This window comes from Pezoporus flaviventris, unplaced genomic scaffold, assembly GCF_033815535.1.
Source record: "Pezoporus flaviventris isolate CSIRO_AGI_PZ_B2104156 unplaced genomic scaffold, CSIRO_AGI_Pfla_v1 ptg000007l, whole genome shotgun sequence".
NCBI lineage: Eukaryota > Metazoa > Chordata > Aves > Psittaciformes > Psittacidae > Pezoporus > Pezoporus flaviventris.
In genome coordinates, this window is record NW_026892555.1 from 21,696,987 (window position 1) to 21,716,958 (window position 19,972).

A 19,972-nucleotide genomic window follows, 5' to 3' on the forward strand; every position below is an offset into this window, starting at 1 on the left:
GCACATTTTAATAGTCTTCCTTTTTTGTTGATCTTGGATCTACAGAGGAACAGAGCAGCTTGAGTTTTGTGACTCTTTGTGCAGACCTTGAATGGGATTAGGTTATTAATTTCTTATGTTGGGAAGTTAACTGTTTGTGTGGTGTGTGGTTTGTTTTTTTTTTTTTTGTTTGTTGTTTTTTTGTTGTTGTTGTTGTTGTTGTTTGGGTTTTTTTTGGTTTGTTTTTTTTTTTTTCCAAAAATTGCATGCATACCTCAGCTAACATTACTGGTGTCAGGCATGCTTTATTTTTCTATATGCTTATGATTATCTCTTGTCTCTATTGTCTCTGCTGTAGGGAGCTCTATAGAAAGTATTATCTCAAGCTGGGGGCCATCATATTGGGTAATTCCTTTGAAGCTGCTTGAGTGGAATAAGTACATACAATTAGAACAAAAGAGGGAGGTGAGATCTTTAGCATTTTCCAGGTGTGCTTTCTTCGATCTGCAAAGCCTTCACTTGGTAGTTCCATACATGTGCTGTAAAGTACTGTGCCATTTGGAGGCTGTTAAGCGAGGTGAGTCTTGGTAAGATGCTTTTTGAGATGGTTTTTCATGTGAACCATGCGGTTTACTTGGTGAATAGGTACAGTATTACTAGAAGAGGGAGTATGAACGCTAACATGAATTGAAGGAGAAAGTATAGGCCATTTACATGTAGCTGTATATATCTGCCATCTCTTGAAGAACCTTTGCATTCAAAATTCCTTTCCTCTCTCTGCCTTGAGCTCTTTTTGTATAAACTGGATACAAGCTGCTAGGAATTAAGGCTATGATATGGCTCATTTATATGATATCAGCATTTCTAGTCACTGCTTCAACTGTTGTGATATCGTTTGCGTATTTGAGTGATTGCAACAGCCACATTGCTAAACTATTTTTTCCCAGTAATATGGGCTGTAAATTTTTGTTCCCTAAACTGTTTTGGAAGGAATGTTATTTCTGTGTGTACCTACAGTAACTGGGCTTTGCTTTCAATTGTTTTGTTGGTTTTTTTTTCTTTGGAGTGTCAGTCATTTTAGGGAAGCTATGATGCATGTCTTTGAATGGAACAAAATGAAATAGGTTAAATCAGACCCTAACAAATATTTAGCGAATGTTATTAATAAATGTTTGGGCAGGTCTGTACAACACAGACCACAGATCAGAATCAAAACCTGTAAGATTTTGTCAGGATTGCAATAAAACATTCCCAGTTAAATACTTGTATAGTCTTAATGCTTGCTGCTTTTTTTTTTTAATTTAATTTTATTTTTTTTTATTGTTCTTCCTTCAGGTTAGTTTAAAACTTAGTTTAAACAAAGAAATTTAAAAGCAAGACCAATTGACACCATTGTGGATCTGTTATCTTGGGGTGTCTGTATCTTTTGGCCATCAAAAAGTTACGTATTTGGCTCTGAGCTTTTTTCTTAATTACATGAAGGAATTTTTTCCTGTATCCATGATCCTGTAGAGTGAGATCATTTACATATAACTGAGCAGCTTATCTGCATGATGTCTCTGTATTTGCTCTAAGGTGTGTGATATTTTGAAGATGATGACCAAGTCTGGAGGACATCTGATTAGTGTTAGATGCCATTAGCATAATGGCATGTAATTAGCACGTGTTGCATTGTGCTCCTATTTCCTGTATAGGGTGAAATTTGTTAGAAGCTGAGTAGATCATGTTGAGAGGAAATAGAGATGGTTGGGAAACCTTGAGATGATGCAGATAACTGACTTGCATAATTCAGCGTTTTATGGAATAAACAACTAACTGGGCTTACATTTTATAATACATGTTGCATTTTACTCTAGCAGTTGTTACTACTGTTTGAGAGGTGGAAGACTTCTGGGGGGGGAAAAAATCCAAGATGCCAAATCCAGACGTGGTTAGAAAGTAATACCATTGACAGATTTGCAGTCAGTTGCACTAAGACTTAACTGATGTTTATTTAGTAGCATAGATTTTAATTATCATTTTATAGCTAGTGTTTTTGTCAGAAAAGATTCAGCCCTTGATCATGACTAAGATGTGAACAAAGACATACTGTTTATTTGCTTCTTCGAGATAAGCTTGAGGATTTTCTTACCCCTCTGGAACTAGTTTCTCTGCATTATCAGTAAAGGTTATTGTATGGCTAATTACATGGCAGTTCAGGTTGATTTAAGAATACAAATGTTATTGCAGAAATAGAAGAGGCTTAGACCATTATTATTTTTAGTGTTCACTAAATCTCCAGTGCTATGTTTTTCTTTTTTACTGTTGTAAGTTCAAATGAGCAGGCTTGAAAACGTTAGCCACTGGGGATAGTAAAAATAAAGTGGAAACTACATTGTTTGTACTTCTTAGAATATTAAAAATGTGTTGTTTTTTTTTTAATTGAGTGGAGAAAGAGGGAACAACAAAAACTTGGGGTGAGTCTGTTCGTATCTGTCACCTCAGGGTGAGAAAGAGATGGCTTTTAAATTAATACATTTCAATGTGAGAAACTAGAAGGTGTGCAAAAAAAAAAAAAAAAGAGGAAAAAAAGTAGTTTCTAACTTCAGTTCTGTGTTTGATGTTAGCCAAAATGTAATTCAAGCAATTGTGTTCTGTAGCCACTGTATGACCTACCCAGCGGCAATCAGGTCCCCCCTCCTTTTTTTTCTAAAGCTAATTGGCCCATGTTTAGCTTACTAAATGTCATCTGGATTCAGTAAAAAGCAAGTGACCTGCATTGAATTAGTGTAATTGTAATACAAACAGCACATCTCATAGTTTCAGTCTTATACAGGAAAAGAGAAAGTTGGAGAGATTTTTCAGTTTGATAAATAAAACTGAAGATACAGGGAGCCAACTTTGACTCACAGTTCATTTTACCTTTTTACTGTCTTCTTATAAAAAATAATCATTGGCATTTGATTTTTTTTCTGTATGTTTTCTCTTTGGAACATTTTCCCTTCTGGAAGAATTTTCCTTAGGATGTATGTTGTGCCAGTTCTTCAGTGCTATGAAGAACTGAAGTACCAGTTCCAGTGGTATATTTGAATTTTTGCATTGACTTTAATCTTATATTATTTACTTTGGTTTCAAAGGGGTGTTAATTTTTTAAATGCAAGACTAGTGTCATTCTGTAAGTAATGTTATGGTTTGGCAAGGCTTTCCTTTTTGTATGGTCATTCTAATGTCCAGATCTTACCTTGTAGTGCCTCCCACTGCTTGTCTCTGCATCATGGCCTATGGAGTAGAAAGAAAAGTTCTGTTTGCCCTAGTAACTATGTTTCTTTACAGAAAAGCATGTAGATAACTTTAATCCAGCAATGAAATTAAGGGGCTACAATATAAATTATATTTTATGAAGCTATTAGGGAGAGTATTGGAAATACTGGCTAGGCAGGGGCAGTAGCACTGCTCTGTACATATCTGGTAGCAGGGAAAGCAGCATCAGAGTCTTTTATTCTCTCAATATCTTGGTTATCAGTGAAGCAGAGACAAGGGAAGTTTTCCTTCTTTGCTTGAAGGTAGAGCTTTAAGATGCAAGAACTTAATACTCAGTTACTCTTTCATAGACTAGAAATTCTGTAATTAACTGTAATTAATATCTAGAATATTGTAATCTGTCAGTTTAATTTTAGTTCTTAGTTTGCACAGTGCAAGTGAATGGGTCACTTTTCTTTGTGCTGGTGGTTTGCTTTTGCTCTTACCTGTTCACCCGTTGCCATTTTAAATAATGAAGCAGGAAGAAGGAAACCTTGTAGTTAGCATGTTCTTTTGTGTTTCATGTTTTGTTCTGTTCGATGTGATCATTCTGTACTTTGGATGTCCCAGTGAGCTGTCAGCCACTGTAGGTTTTTAAATTCACAGCAAGCAGATTATTTTTATATCAAGAGTCTATTCTAGTTGTGGCATGACTAGATTAAATTCCTACTTTGTGCTACCTGTAACCTCTCAAAGTATAGACTTTTAAATGTAAGTCCTTGCGTAATCCACATAAAATCCGAAGCAGAGTAGCTATTGCAGGGTGAGAGAGCAACCTGTGAAGGATGCACATGGAGTTTAATTTAATTTCATGAGGGATACATTACACCCTTCCACTGAATTTCTCAGATAAAACATGGGGAAAATGTTGTCTTCTGAAACTGCATGACTGGCATGAACACAGGATAAATGGGGAGGTGGTAGTGGTGTAAAAAATCTTTGAAACGCATGCCCAAATTCTGATCATACAATTCTGAAGCTATTTGTCTATAATTTTTGGTAGAATATAATGACAAATTCAAAAACTTCTTAGGTAGTTATTGGAAACTTACCTACTCTGTAACCTGAAAATTCATTGTGAAATTTAAACTCAGTAGTTGCTCTCTTTTGAACTATCTTCAGTTGATTTACATCTTAAAGTGTGATGCCTAAAGCTGAACACAATACTGCTGCTGGAGGTCTAATGTATCCTGTCTATAAAAGAACTACTGCATATTTCCTGAATGCCTTCTGTCATTACTACTGTGTGTAGTTATAGCAGAGGTTTCACATTTAATGTCCACCAAGCTTACTACAGCTTTTTCTCACAAATATAAGTTACTTGCTCCTTGACTATTTTATTAGTAAATATAATTGCAAATGCAGTTTTTCTGCTTCATGTCTCAGTAAATGCTAATATGTTTCTGGATGTAATCACTGCCTCATTTTCTCAGGAACTGCAGAAAATACTGTGGGAAGAAGAAAAAAAAATATTATTAAAGTAAGCTGTATTGTTAGACTTTTCTTTGGGGAAAGTAAGTTTCTTAGTCTGGGTAACATAATTCAAACCATGTAGGCTTTATGTCTGAATTTTCAAGATACTGAATCAGGAGTAAAAGAAACTACATTGAAAGAATACTAAACTAATCATTAGAGTATTCCCTGGATTCAGTCATGTAATGTGCACCTTCAGAATCATTTAATTGTTTTGTAACTGAAGAAACTAGTTGTTCAGATATAATGCTGAAACATAAGGTTGTTCTTGTTCAAGATTCTTAAGTTCTAGATCTCTCAGATTCTGTGGTAGGGGAGGATTTAAGTCATAGCAGGATGCTTCTGTTTGCCTGAGGTACCAGACTATAAGAATGCTGGGGAGGGACTCTTCATTAGGGACTGTAGTGATAGGACAAAGGGTAACGGGTTAAAACTTGAACAGGGGAAGTTTAGATTGGATATAAGGAGGAAGTTCTTTACTGTAATGGTGGTGAGGCACTGGAACAGGTTGCCTAGGGAAAGTTGTGAATGCTCCATCCCTGACAGTGTGCAAGGCCACGTTGGACAGAGCCTTGGACAGCATGGTTTAGTGTGAAGTGTCCCTGCCCATGGCAGGGTGTTTGGAACTAGATGATCTTAAGGTCCTTTCCAACCCTAACTATTCTATGATTCATGAAGACACCTTCTTCCTCTTTTGATTCCTGGACGCCTGTGTGGCTGGGAAATACTCTTTAGGCAGTGAGTTGCCTGGCATTTGAGGAAAGATCTGTCATAACGTATAATTTGGTCTGAGATGCTCTTAGATGTTGGTGGAAGTTCTGTAGGGGTTATGGTAGAACCTTGATTTGGTTAGTGGTCTGAAGTAGCTCCATATCACTGTTATGGTGATTTCCTCACAAAGAGGAGGTGTTGCCCATCACTATCAAAAAGTAATTTTCGCCTATCCAACTATGTTTAAAAACTATTTCTTTCCCAAATCTGTGTCAACAAAAAATTGCATTAGAAAGTTATACCACTGTATCAGATACACTTAATCAGGAGGAAGAAGGGCATGCACATGTATGCATGTATGGGATTTTTCTGATTTGGGATGGGAGTTTTGTGTTTATTTTTTTAAGGTAGAAAACCAGCAATAGATAGTCTTTTTACTGAAAGTTGTATCTTGCTTATCCAGTACTGAGGTTGACGGTACATTTCAGAACAATCATGAATTAATTTGTGGATCATTTAGATTTTGCTTTTGGTGAGTGAAGTTGTTGGAAATACTGTCTCAGTATCTGAATGCTGCAGCTCCTTTCAGGTGTTTGAAACTCTTGTGTGTTTGTAAGACTTGATGACTTTCATTGTCTAATTTTCTGATTGTGTTTGCTCTTTTTAGTCATCATGATTATTTTGGTGTGTTTTTTTGTCCCTGGACACTGTAAAACTGTGGAGGCTTGTAATTATTGTGGATGTGAACTTTTAATATAACCTTTCAATAAAATCTTAAGCAATTACACTGATTAGTACCTATATGGGACTGTTTGCAAGTTGAAAAATTCTGTATATATCAATTAAAAAAGAATAATTTAAGCCCTTTAGCTGCCCGATGTAGTTTAAGCATAAAATCTTGAGTAGCCTGAAATTATTTTTGCTCTATGTAAATGTGTTTGCTTTAAAGCAAATTTAATTTCACTTATTTAAATCACCCTCCTCTTCCCACCCCAAAAAACCCCCAAAGAAACAAAACCCCAAGAAAGCCAAAGAACAGTTAAAAAACCTTAATGAGATTGCAGATATTGCCTTGCTTTATTTTGCATTTCTGTAGACTTTCAAAAAGCATTTGTTGCACTTGAAGATGTGTGATCGTAGTTGGAGGAGGAGATAATCTAGAGGATCAGATTGCTGGATGTCTGTTTTGTAACTTCACTGATGTCAGAGAATTCATAACCTTGCAGGTGAAATGAGAACTTGAATGTTACTTCGCTAAACAAAAAGGAAGTGGAAGGATAACATTCAGCTGAATGGCAGAATTCAAGCTTATTTTGTGCTGAAGAGCTGGGTTCAGGAAATCAAAGTAGTCCCACTGAATTGCATGGAAAACTTCAAACTATTCCATTTTAAAGCAGAAGATAGAATATAGGGACAAGATAATAGTGGAAAAGTACACAGGGAAGAGTTCCCCCAGTCATAGGGAATTATTTAAATATCTTGGAAGAAAGCCTGGAGAAATAGTGATAGGTCTACTAGACTTGAAAGGAGAGAAGGAAGAAATAAGTAAGCAAAATAAGGCCATTGTGGATAACTGAAGTTCATTCTTTGCATACAACTCCATAAAGTCATTTGTTGTTCTGCTCCCAGATCTCTTTGGATAGTACAAGTGATGACTTTCGAGAGGTCAAGAAACTTTCAAAAATGAAACAAGGCAAAAACCTGGATAAGTTGGTAAATTACCTGGCAATAGAACAGCATTCCCTTTCTGGGAAAAGATTTGTGCTAAGAAGTATTTTTATTACTCATCTGAGAAAGGGTTTGATGATGAACAGACATATGCAGATGACATGATCCTTTTAGATGAGTTAGCAGGAGGAACTTGTTCTTTGTCTGGCTAATTGGATAACAGCCAGTGCAATAAATTCTGCTGCATAAATATACTAGGGCAGATTTGTCTTGGGATATGGTAGAACTTTAAACTTATGATATAAGATGGGATTGAAAAAATCAGTTGTATAAGTGAGTTTATTTAGAACCAATAAAACCCCCCCAACAGACTGCACGAACTTGTGGCCTGAAGATGCTGATGACTTCAAGCTGTTGTCACAGAACAAATTATTTGCAGTATTCTTTTGAAATTTAAAGCAATTCTTTTAAAGGAAGTATCATAGAATATCTCAAGTTGGAAGGGATTCATAAGGATCATTGAGTTGAACTCCCACCTTTAGAAGAAAGAGGTTCAGAGGTTAATCTTGAGGTACAGTTCTGTTTGTATCATGGTGCTAACAAGGCAAGAGTTGATCCTTTTCAGTAGATTTACAGTTGCATTTACTGTTGCAAAATGTTTGAGATTGATATCTTTACATTCTTGACCTATTGTAATGCTGTCAAATTGTTACGAACTTACTAGCAATAATAAATATACAGGTCAATATAAAAGGCTTATCTTTCAGTAACCCATCTTTGCTGTTAACCATGTGATTATTTTTTCCATTATGTATCTTTTCTCTATGTTTATTACTTTATTACTTTACATCTTATGTGAATCATACTTTGCTTTGAACAGCAAAGGTCATCATTCCAGAGGGAAGCTTGTGACAGTGTTTGGCTGTTGAACCAGTGGTGATGGTTGTGGGGTTTTTGGTTTTGTAGTGGGGTCACTTATTATTATTATTATTATAATTATTATTATTATTATTACTATTATGATAGTGGTTTGGGTGTTTCTAGAATTAATATGTGAGGTGTCTGTCATTTTATCAGAATTTTTTTATTTCTAATGTATGTAGTATTGTGTATGTGATTTAAAAGAACTGTCGAGGTGAGCACAATAGAATTGCATGTTAAACATCACATATATTTCCTCATAATATTACAAAGTTTCACAAAAAGTTTTGTTGTAACAATATTGTAGTTCTGTATTAAAAAAAGGACAAAAACCCCAAACAAAAAAGTCTCAACAAAGCAAAACCAGTGTAGAACCTGCTAGTATCTTGCCTGTCTTCATGCTGATGTTTTCATTTCTAGACAGCTGTTGATTCGTGTAATGGAATAATTAGTGGTGTTTCAATAGACTTTTTAAAGGCTGTTCAAGAAGGGAGGGAAGTTCTGTGATATGCATCACGAAGAAGAGAAAAATGTGTTTCAGCTGATTCTTTCTTCTGAAGTTAATGAAATGTTACAGTATTCAGTATTTAACTCCCCTAGCCCTTAAATAGGATTTTATGCTCTACAATGTGTTACTAAATGTAAATGTATTCTAGAGTTTTTCCTCTGCAGTAGATTGGTAAACTAAGTAGTCTAATTGTGGCGCAGAAACTATGGAATCAAAAACTGCCTGTGGATGTCTTGTATCCATACCCCTTGTATAAAAAAGTTTCTCTCTGTAGATATTAGCAATAGAGCTTCACAGCATGAAGATGGTGAAATCAACACAATATAAATATCTTTGCTTTCTCCTCCAGTAGCATTCATTGTACTGGGCAAATAATAACAGTAAGAGTTGTACTTTTGATTTCCAGCTATTTATTACAAGTCATTTATTTCAACTAAGCAAAAGGGATAAGCTATTCAAGGAGCTAAAATCCAAAAGATGTAGTACCTCTACCAAATTACTGCTGATCATTTAATGTGTTTGTGGGCTGTATGAAATATAGATGTATTACCCTGACTGACAGGAAGAACAAGCTGCAAAGATTTTCTGATTAGGAAATTCCAGTGTAGTATATGAGGGTCTCATTTTTCTTTTGGCATTTCCTAATTCATCATCATCACCATAATTACATTTTCACGCCAATAAAATTGTCCATAAAAGAACCTTCACAAAGAAAAAAAGAAATGTTTTCAGCCTGGACTTCATTTAGAATGCTAGGCCCTGTAAGAATAATAAAAGAAAATTCTGTGCTAACTTGTGCAGTTCTGCTCTCATGGTCCTTAGTCCAGTATTTATCTTAGCTGTAACTGCTGCTTATTGGGCAGGTAAGTGCTTCCAGGCAACAGTTATGGTAGAAACTGTGTTAGATTGTGTAATGTCCAATTCAGAACTGATCACTGAAAGCTGCTCTGGATGATTTATTCCTGCCCCTTCCCCCCATCTTCTGTCACGTATATACTGTAATCTGCTTTGGATTCTGGTTTCACACAGGGTAGGACTTACCACAGAGCAGTGCATGAAAGGTGATTTGAAGTAGACTTGGGCTCAAAGGTCAGAGGTGGAAGAGCCAGTTCAGACAAATTTGGAACGGACTCTGTTACAGGCAGGTGAAGGCAAACCCTGATTAAGCTGCCATGGTTGCTCAGGCCCGAGTTCTGACACCTTGCAGCTTAGAGGTACTTAAATTTGTGTTTTGTTTTTATAGAGGGTGATTGAATGGTTAAAACTGAAGACTGAGTCGTACAATCTAGCACCTTGGCTTTATATTTGATGTGTTACTCAAGTAAGGTGTGCCAGCCTTTCAGATACCTAAGACCTAAGGAAATGTGGAAGGTGATGTTTAAGGTGGCAGAGGGAGAATTAGCCCCAGGTCTTTTATAGATTGTTGGAGCCTGCTGGCTTTAACAATTTCCTCCTAATGTTTCCTGCAGTTTCTGCCAGTTCAGTCCATGTAGATGGGTGGATGGTAGCTTATATTTGGCCTTCCTTTTAAGCAACAGTTACCTAACACTGGCTGTATGAGCATTGTCATTTGTTCTACCATGGGAGCAGAACGAATACCGATAACTGTGGAGGACTCCTAGAGACAATTATAAGTGGAGTGGAGGCAAAAAAATTGCTGCAAGTAATAGTTTGGGAGAATAGAGGGACTGGAGAAATATATGGTAATATGAAAGAAGCATGACAAAACCAAAGTCTTCTAAGTTTCCTGCTTCTCTTGACACCTATGGAACAGTGACTGAAACGGCTCAGTTTTATTTTAAAATAGGACAGAGTTATTTTAGGATAGAAAATATGTATTTGACAAGAAATGGACACAAAACTGAGGAGTAAGTTCCTGTCAGATAAGCATTTTGATTTTATTCCTGGAGATTTGGGACTAGCTTTATAATTCTCCAGTGATTGCTTTGCAAGCTTCTTGGAAGGAAACAGAAGCAGTTGGAAGCTAAACCATAGACTATTTTGAAAGAGAGAGGGGGCTTGACTTTTACAGAGAAATATGCAAGCAAAACTGAGGAAATAGAAGGGGAAGATGGAATAGAAAACCAACATTTCACGCTAGTTAGTGAAACGGAGTACTGAGAGGTGCGTGCTTGTAGTACATGGCATAGTTAACAAGTTGGACTAAACATTTGGAATGAGTAGTTTCTATGTTTTCTTGTATTGCAAAAATGCATCCAAGTTTTGGATTTTCAGCTACAGTTCATGTCACATATCAAGATTTAAAAAAGCCTATGATTTAAGCATTAAATAAATATACCTGTTTCTGAAGTAGATATCTTCAGCAAACATACAAAGGATATATGTGAATTTAGGACCCAGCTCTTGAATATCTTTTTATGACTTCTATTGCCTGCCATAAAAGAATGATTCATGAATTCCCTCTTTCTTCTTATTGTCCTTTGTGAATTATAAAGGAGTCACTTCTTTGCTGTGGTTCTTAACTGCTGTGTAGTTGATGGAAAATAATTGGCAAAGGCAAATAGTTTTCCCAGAACACTGGAGCTGAGTAGGGCTCTGAAACTAAGCTTTGATGACAGGTCAATGTTTATTATCAAACAGGAGGTACACATTTTGACACCACCTAAACAGAAGTTACTAGAGCTGTGTGTTTTCAATAGCTACTGCAGAGCTGGCTGTTAAGGGTAGCTAAAGATAAGATCAAAAGTCATCAGTTCAAAGTTCAGAAGAGATCATTACTTTCAAGGACAGAAACAGCTGAATTTGTTAGCCACTGCTTTATATCAGAAGCACCTCACTGGTACTGCAATTAATCGTGTATCACAGTGAAGCAGGTATGGCAAATTACACTCAAATAGAGTGCCACATGTCCTGTCTCTGTTCATATACTAGTTTGGCAGCTGCTCAGTGAAAATATAAAGCTGTTGTATCATACATATTTATTAAACAAAATAATTAGGTTTCTTGTAATTTTTGTATTAGGCAGATAATGAAATGAGTTAAGTATTTGAATTAAAGCAAACTATTCAGTACTGAAATATTTTTTCATTAAAATGATATTAAACAGGGTTTTTGCATCATTTTGCATAGTTGCGCTTTTGTTCAGTGCATGAGAACAATTTTAGACTGAGGGTTTGAACTATTTAAACGAACTTTGAAGGCCAGCCAGACTTCTCAAGAAGTTATGGATAAAATCTCAGCGTTCCCTCTCCCTTCTGCCCATGTTTCAAACACCACTGAAGCTTCTGGTGCCTCTGCTATGTTAACAGTGTGCATAATCCCTCATTTCATTTTTTCCCCTTTTCTGAATAGGTATTTCTGACTATGCTTGTAGAAAAACAAATACAGAACTTTTACTCCCTTTCACTTTGGAAAATGTGATTGAATTGAATGTGGTTTTAGAAGAAAATACCATATTATTTCTGTGAAAAGACCTAGCTCTTAATAGTGTTGCTGTCATATAAATCTTAAGCAATGATTACAGAAGTACAGCATTCCCCATTATTGTACAGTAGTCTCTCAGAATTGTACTGCCTTTTTGTTTTCCTCCCACAAGTGTAAAGCTATAATTAGAGAAAAACCTAGGAAAAATCATAAAGAAAATAGCACAGTATATATGTTGTTAAGTAGGACCAACATTTTTTTTATAGAGTGTGAATATTTTTCCTAGTGGAAGTATCTTTCTGCATATGGTTCTTGACAGTGTTGTATAGGTAAAATGCTGCCTTTTTCAATTCCAAGTAAATTCTAAGTGCTAGTAGGCAAGTTACTTGATTATTTTATTTTTGTCATCTTTTAGTGTTGTCTTAGGTCTTTTTGCATACAGCCCTAAACCTGATTAAGGAAAGCAAGGTTTAAAACTACATCTGAAGACTTATGAATACAAAAGGAAATATTAATCCTAACAAATTTTCTAAGCAATTCTCCTATAAAACTGAACACAGGGAAAAGAAGGTGAACTTACTTGGCTTTTCACAGCAATTTTATATGTGTCTGTTTAAACAAGCAGTGCTGTCATTTCTGCTGAGAATTTCTAAAGAAAATCATTTCTCAAGATTGATAAACAGCAATAGGTAAAATAATGAGTGATGTGCTCAATGGGGTACAGTTTAAACAGAGAAAATCTAATGGGAAGTAGGTACATTAGTAGCAGATGGATTTACTTCCTGAATCTTGATCCAAGTGGAAATCCTAGCTTACTTAAAATTTGTCTTCCAGATTCTCAGCCTGATAAGAAAGGTGGATAAAGCAATTTATTAACTTGGCGTCAGTGCTGTGATGATGTTTTGTTTAAGCTTGCTATTGTTGTTTGATTTTTATCTAGGCTATTTTTATGATTCCTACAAATCCCCCTCCAACTTTCCGGAAGCCAGAGCTCTGGTCTGATGAATTCACAGATTTTGTGAAGAAATGCTTAGTGAAAAATCCTGAACAAAGAGCTACAGCAACACAGCTGCTACAGGTCAGTGTTTCAGTTACTGAGGAAATGCAAGTTCTGTGGCTTTTTTTTTTCCCTTCAGTCTCAAACCAGAACTATTGTGAAAATTTCTAAGGGCAAATCTGAATTTAACTATTATTGTGCCTTATTTATTTTGCACTTTGTGGTCTTTTCTCTGTCAGCTCCTGTATCTCTACCTCCATTTTATTTCTCCTTTGCTGTTTCTAAAAATTAATTGCTCTTTATATAGTTTAGGGCTGGTTCTTGCTATTAAAATTTGATCCTTGCTTTGTGGTTAGAGGCCCTCAACAGATCTCAGGATTTAGGCAAGTGCTAAGTAAAGGAATTGAGCTCAGGTTCCTTATCAGTGTGGACCACCCATGGACTATATTCAGTCTTCCCTTCTGGTCATGTCAAATTAAGCAGACAGGTTGCTCTGTGTCTTAGATGGGTCTGATGCGGATGGACAATATAACAAGTTTGTTCTTGGGCTGAGTTATACCAAGTGGGCACTTTTAAATTTGAGCCACATGGCAGCATGGACCTTTGGAGCCAAGGCAGGGTGTGCCAGGCTTTTGCCTGCTTGCTGACATGAGCTTCTAGTGGCTGCAGAAATTCAACAGTTGCATCTTTTTGGTACTAAGATAGAAATAAAGCAGAGAAATTTCAGAGAACTACAAAAAACAAACAGGAGGGACTGTTAAGAAAGATTTAGTCTTTGTGAAATGGACATCATTTTACAGGGGCCACACATTTGAGTGTGCGGGAGAAAGAGAAAATGCAAAAATAGTTTTTTCTTTTGACCCTGTATTTGTGTTATCCACTGCCTTCAGGGCTGTCGTAAGCCTTAAGTAACTAAGGAAAATCAAAGAACAAAGGAAGCGAAGGAGGAAGCAGTGGAATTTCTAAAAAAGTTATAGTAGGTTCCATGATGATTGAAATGGAATCTAAAATTTCCTGTAAATAAACTTGTTTGATAATGAGACAGAAGTGACAAATTTTGTTAGGTCCTTTGCTCCTTTTACCTTCCTGATTCCTAATTCATTAAAGTTTTGGACATTTTAGTGTTCTTTCATGCTTTTCACTGCTATTGGTAAATACTGTTCTTAATTTTCTTTGTTCATCAGACTACATAGGAATCTGATTTTCTGAAATTTCATCTGTAAGGCAGTCATGCTGAATTTATTTTGTCTCTAGCTAGCAAGAGCCTCTTAAAATTTAAATACAAGTGAACTCCACTGCAAGGAGCACATAAAAATTTTGCAAAGTAGTTTGCAGTAATAGATCATCAAATTCATAAATCATAATTATTTTATTTTCTACACTGTAAAAACACCAAATGTGGACTTCAAGAAGATTAAAAATTGAAAGTTACAGATTTTTTATGACCTGTGAATCAGAACTTGAGGCCTTAAAGGTTTGAAATTTGTATGGTTAGCTGAATACTGTCACCTGGATAGAAGAGGTTTGCATTAATCCATGCAAGTAAGGTGAAAACAAACAAACAAGCGAGCAAGCTTCAGTGTTCCTCTTTCCACATGCTTACTGGCCAGAAAACCAAATACTATGTCCAGCATAAGTAAGTGTTACCTTTTCTCCCAGATGGAATTTGGAGCATGTATGATGGAGCTCGGAACGCTATGGCTTTGTGTGAGTGGGAATGAAAGTACTGTTTGTCAGGGAAAGATCATGGAGAAAAAAAGGAGAGTAACTGAATGAATATATCAAGGGACAAGATAGATAACAGGTGCAGGACATCAGGGTTCATCAGTTCTGTTCTTCATGGAACTTTTTTTTTTTTAATTTATTCTTTAGTATTTAATACTACATTTCTGAGGTGCTTAGAGTTACATTTTGCCTAAGTTGTGTTTGCATATAGGAATGCAAAAATCAGGCTTTTTCTAATGGTAGCAAAATGAAGGTAAATGGTATTGTGCACATGTCTTGGAGGAAGAAGTGATGTTTTAAATGGCTTTGAATTAAAAATTAGTCTTCCTGCTGAAAGTAAGGTATTTTTTTTTGTGTGTTCCACATTTCAGCATCATAGATCAAGAAATGTTTTATGACAGGTTTGTTGGACTAGGCAGCATAGTTGTTCTGCTTACAGCTACTAATTTATGCTGTCAGTTTGTTAAGATTAATTAAACTCTGTAACTGAATATCTGAAAAAGTTTGTTTTTCTATGTCAGACAATCACCACTCTATTTATTTACTACTTACTGCACGTTTCCTTTGGAAAATTGTATCCTTAACTATAAAACAGTTGTTATATTTTACGTTTATGTATTATGTTTCCCAAGGCTTGCTCTTATTAAAAATAGAAGCAGCTAAAAGATCCTGTATGTGTGTTAGTGTAGATTTTAATTATTGTGTGACGTAAAATACTATTTATCACTGAAATCTGTGATGTTGACTAATACTTGTAATTACACCTGAAACTTAACTGTTGTAATGATGTTGTGTAATTTAATGTTGTGCTTTTTTTCCCCTAGCATACATTTATTAAGAATGCCAAGCCAGTTTCAATTTTAAGGGACCTGATCACTGAAGCTATGGAGATAAAGGCAAAGCGACATGAGGAACAGCAGAGAGAACTAGAAGAGGAAGAAGAAAATTCGGTATGCATCTTTTTTTTTGTATAACTACTTCATAGATAAGTTGCTGTTTTTCCCCCTACTTGTACTTCTGTTCAGACGCTTTCCTGGGTTTCCGCCTGATTTGTAGCCTGTTGAGAGCTGAGTATTGCACTCTTATTTATGATGAGCAATGCTTCTGTGACTAACGCCCTATGAGCTAACTTTCAGCACTGTTCCATGAGATGTCCTAGTGGAAAAAAATCCCAACAACCAACAAACAAAAACAAACAAAAAACCAAACCCAGACTGTTAAGGTTTCACTTTCACATATGGGCTTCTAGACAAATAGTTTAATTTTTGGTTCAGGGCACTTTTTTCTATTTTTATTTTTATTTTTTAAGTCTAATACGCAGAATAGGTATGACATGCAGTAAGTAGTAATAACAATATGGTTTGAGTCAAGTAGTGCCTGTAAAGTGAAAATGGTGACAGGATTTCATGCTTTAGATGACACTGTCAAAGGAGAGAAGAAGGTCATGTGATAAATAAGTTGCGTTTAGAATTGTTTGGCAGTGTTAGGAATAAGTCAGTGTGCCTGGCATTATTACTCTCCGTACATGATTTATTTTCGGGCAGTCTGTGGGCATATTGCTGTGCAATACAGCAGTATGTGCTTCAGAGAAGTGTATTGCCACTCATACAATGAGTCATTCAAGAATAACACGCAGAGAAGATGGAGACTGGAATGTTAGTAGAAATACAGCTTTGAGCAAACAGAAAAGAGCAGTGCAGTAATGCAGTCTGCAGTGTCCCACATTGTAGAATCTTTGTTATATGTTAGAGAGTGTTAGGTGGTGATCTATATATAGGAAAGCTTTTTCAAGCTGGTATCTTTGGAGTGTTTTGTATTCCAAAAGACAGCATGGTCTTTTGTTTGCTGGATGTTTTTCTGAGTCTGATCTAAGAGGATTGATAGCGCGTGTTTATAAAGATTTGTTTCCTCTGGATTATATTTGCTTAGTAATAAAACAGGCAGGGAATGAAGGAATGTTGGGGGTTTTTGGTGGAGTTTTTTTGGATTTTCTTTTTTGCTAGTAAGGAAATACTGCCTATGTGGACATGTGTAACTTGACATGCAGAGTTGTTTGTGACTTGATTTATTGGATAGTTGAGCTCTGAAGAGACTGATTTATCACCAACATAAAAACTTAATGTCTTTACTAGAATGCTTTCCTTCCTACTGTTGCCTTCTGAACTGTAGACCTCAAACACTTGGACATTGTTGATGTCTTTTGCATTAAGACAAAATTAGGTATGACATCTAATTACTTAGTTTGAAGTTCAGATGGTGAATCGGGTTGCCAAGCATGGACCAAACAATCCATGCCAGTTCAGTATGTGGTATATACTTTCCCTCTGTCACTACTGGGTGGGAGGGTACAACACAGGTTTGGTTCATGTCAACTGAAGAAGCATTTAGCAACTGCTCATGGTTCTTGCATGGGTATACAAGTCAGAATGTAACACTGCGCTCCCTGGCCCGCTCCCTCCTTCCTTCTTTCCTTCCCTTCCCTCCCCCCCATTATTCAGTGTTTAGTGTAAGGGGACCTCAAATCCAGGATTGTGAATGCTCCATCCCTGATGGTGTTCAAGGCCAGGTTGGACAGAGCCTTTGGTAGCATGGTTTAGTGTGAGGTGTCCCTGCCCATGGCAGGGGGTTTGAACTAGATGATCTTAAGGTTCTTTCCAACCCTAACTATTCTATAACTTATGATTGGGGCAGGTACCTGTTATTTGTGTTACTGTTACAGTAGATGGGAGGTTTTGCCATGTACAGTCAGGAGAAAGTTTATGAGTTAAAAAGGCAGTGAATAGTTGGCTCAGAAAAGAAAGGTAGTAGAAAAATAAAGATGAGCATGACTTCAGTGTGATGAAAGATAGATGGGGAGAACTTGGCAAATGAACCCTTGTAGTTGTATTACCTCAAGTGGAGGGATTAGTAGATGAGTCTTTAAGATGACAGATAGGCAAGAAGAATGAAAAAGTCTTGATCAAAACTTCAGCAATATGGATATTTTGGAAAAAAGTGGTATTTTGTTAGGACAAGCCCTTTTTACTGCTTGCTGTACTTGTAAAAGACTTCAGAATTATTTAAGAAAACCCCTGACATTGAGCATGCACATTATGTTGTATAGTATCCTTGGAGTTAATTAGTGAAGTTCTTCTAGAAATAGTTTTATCCTTAGTAACTTGATGTCTTGTACTCCTTTTTAGTTTTCTATCCTGATACTGGCTTAAAGGCTTTAATTGATTAACTGAAATGAATAAATAAGGTCCCCTGCAAACATAATTTGGCATTAAGAGAGGTGGATCCTGGATATTGAGTGCATAATATATTGCAGTTGGATGTAATTACATAAGCCCTTGCAGTTGCATTTTTGAGCTAAGTAGTTTGCTTCCTCAGCAAGATAAGCTGGCTGCCTGTCTGGGTCTGTTTTAATGCAAAGCAAACTTTGTGAAGGATGGACTTAAAGTGACACTGAAGGTAGGCTGAATACAAAGCGCAAAAGAGATTAATGCTGACTATCCCTTAATGTTTTGGAGCATAAGGTGACAAGTTTAAAAGTTCCAGTGAGTGGTTACTGCATATTGCTAAAGAGTGGAAGTGCTTGAACTACATACTCTAACTATGCTTAACAGGTTATTGTAACTGTTTTTCTTGAAAACACAGAAAGGTTAATCCTTACAATCTTAAGTCTGCTATGCTGAGAGGTCCAGTAGTAGACTAGGCCACACAAATAGCCTGTAGTCAAATTCAGTGTGGTCTGAGGTAAGTCAGGATGTTTTATATTTGCTGCAGACCTAAGTGTGCTTTTGGAGTGACAGTAGTTCAGAGGATGAGTTGGCAAGACTCATTGGAAAGTTTACTGATTTGAAAGTTTACCTGTGGTTTTCCAGCAAAGGCCAGCTTTGCTCATGATAGAGAAAATGGATATTTTAAAAAAAGTTTGTGTCGTTATTGTGAACTTCAGCAGGGAGAAGGAATAGATCTCTTTGAGATGCATGTAGAGACCACATGCAAAAATAAGAAGATATGCCACTTGTAAGTGAAGCAAATGAAAGAAAAGTACTAGCTGGTAATGCTGGCAAAGTGGGAAGTGGCACTTGTCAGTGTGATAACTTCTTATGTTTTATATTGATCGTGGATAGATAAATTTATTGCTGGAGGTGATTCTGGAGAGGTTTTGTGCCTTTATTTTCCTTTAGCTCTCTGAGCATTATTGAAGACTATAAGCCACCATGTATTTACTGCTGCAAAAATAACTTGCAGTAATGGACAACGGAATGTCCTTTTTTGCTGTAAGGTTTATATTGAATAGTTAAACTTCAAAGTAGAAAAAGTTTGCCATTATAAAAAGGTTAAGTAAAAAGGAATTTCTGTTCCTATTTTTAAGAAGATTTTTGCATGTGTTCTTGTATGCTGTTGAGATGTTTAAATTCTCTGTTTTCATATGGTTTTATAATTCCAAAATATAATTTGTGGTAGGGTTTGTAATTAGGATGAAACTTTTACTTTTGTTAAAACTATTAGTATTTGGTAGTAAGTCTGAATTTTGCAATCAGTGAATACATGCCTTTAATAATTTTGTATTGCTCAGTAAGCCTTGAGTTAAAACAGGTTGGAATTACTTAGCTTTTAATAGAAAAATAGAGGGTACAGGTGAATGAAATGAAGAATATTGATTGTAAGGTGAGGAGGAGGGATTTCCTTTTTGACAAATACAGTTTGTATAAACTGTGTTTGCTAGTGACCTATGAATAGCTTTCGTGCTGTCACAGTGCAGAACTAATCTTGTTCTTAATTGTTTTTAATAACTGTTTGGTTGTCATGTAGACTTCCCATGTCTTGCAACTGAGTCTTAATGTAGTATGTCATTGTAAGAAATTCCAAATTCATTTGAGAGATTACACCAGCATCTTGTCCAGTTGCAATTGCTAAAGGTTCTGGTTGGTTAAAAGCATGAAACCAGCCAGAGTAGGAAACAGCAAATTTAGAATTAATAATTCTATCAACTGACCTTCTTGTACTGTGTCCTGAAAGCATCTAATTAAAGTACTGCATGCTAGAAGACTCCTGAGCAGCATGCAGTTGTGATTGAGGCCTGAATTAAGTGAAATTCTGGACAGCACAGACGTTAGTTTTCAAAACATAACGTAGGCAGAGGTTGATCAATGGACCCAAAAGCTGCTAAAAAAAGCCAGGATAAAAACCAGAAGAATAAAATGAAAGCATTGGAATATTTGTGTTTGTAATTTAAAAGTAACCCAAGCAAACAGCAAATCCTGCCAAAGCCCCCACTTCAAATTGAAATAATGCTTATTTTCAAAATAAGCTCAAAGATTATGGTTTTCATTTCA

The 19,972-nt window shown here is 36.1% G+C and overlaps 1 protein-coding gene across 6 annotated transcripts in view; it reads left to right on the top strand.

Annotated features, from left to right (window-relative positions):
* STK3 (serine/threonine kinase 3) overlaps window positions 1-19,972 on the top strand; it is a 125,084-nt gene that overhangs the window by 42,105 nt on the left and 63,007 nt on the right. For all 6 annotated transcript variants that reach the window (XM_061448039.1, XM_061448044.1, XM_061448040.1 and 3 more), the window contains exons 7-8: window positions 12,864-13,001; window positions 15,470-15,595. In XM_061448039.1, the coding sequence (XP_061304023.1) occupies window positions 12,864-13,001; window positions 15,470-15,595 (264 nt within the window). The remainder of the gene's footprint in view (window positions 1-12,863; window positions 13,002-15,469; window positions 15,596-19,972) is intronic.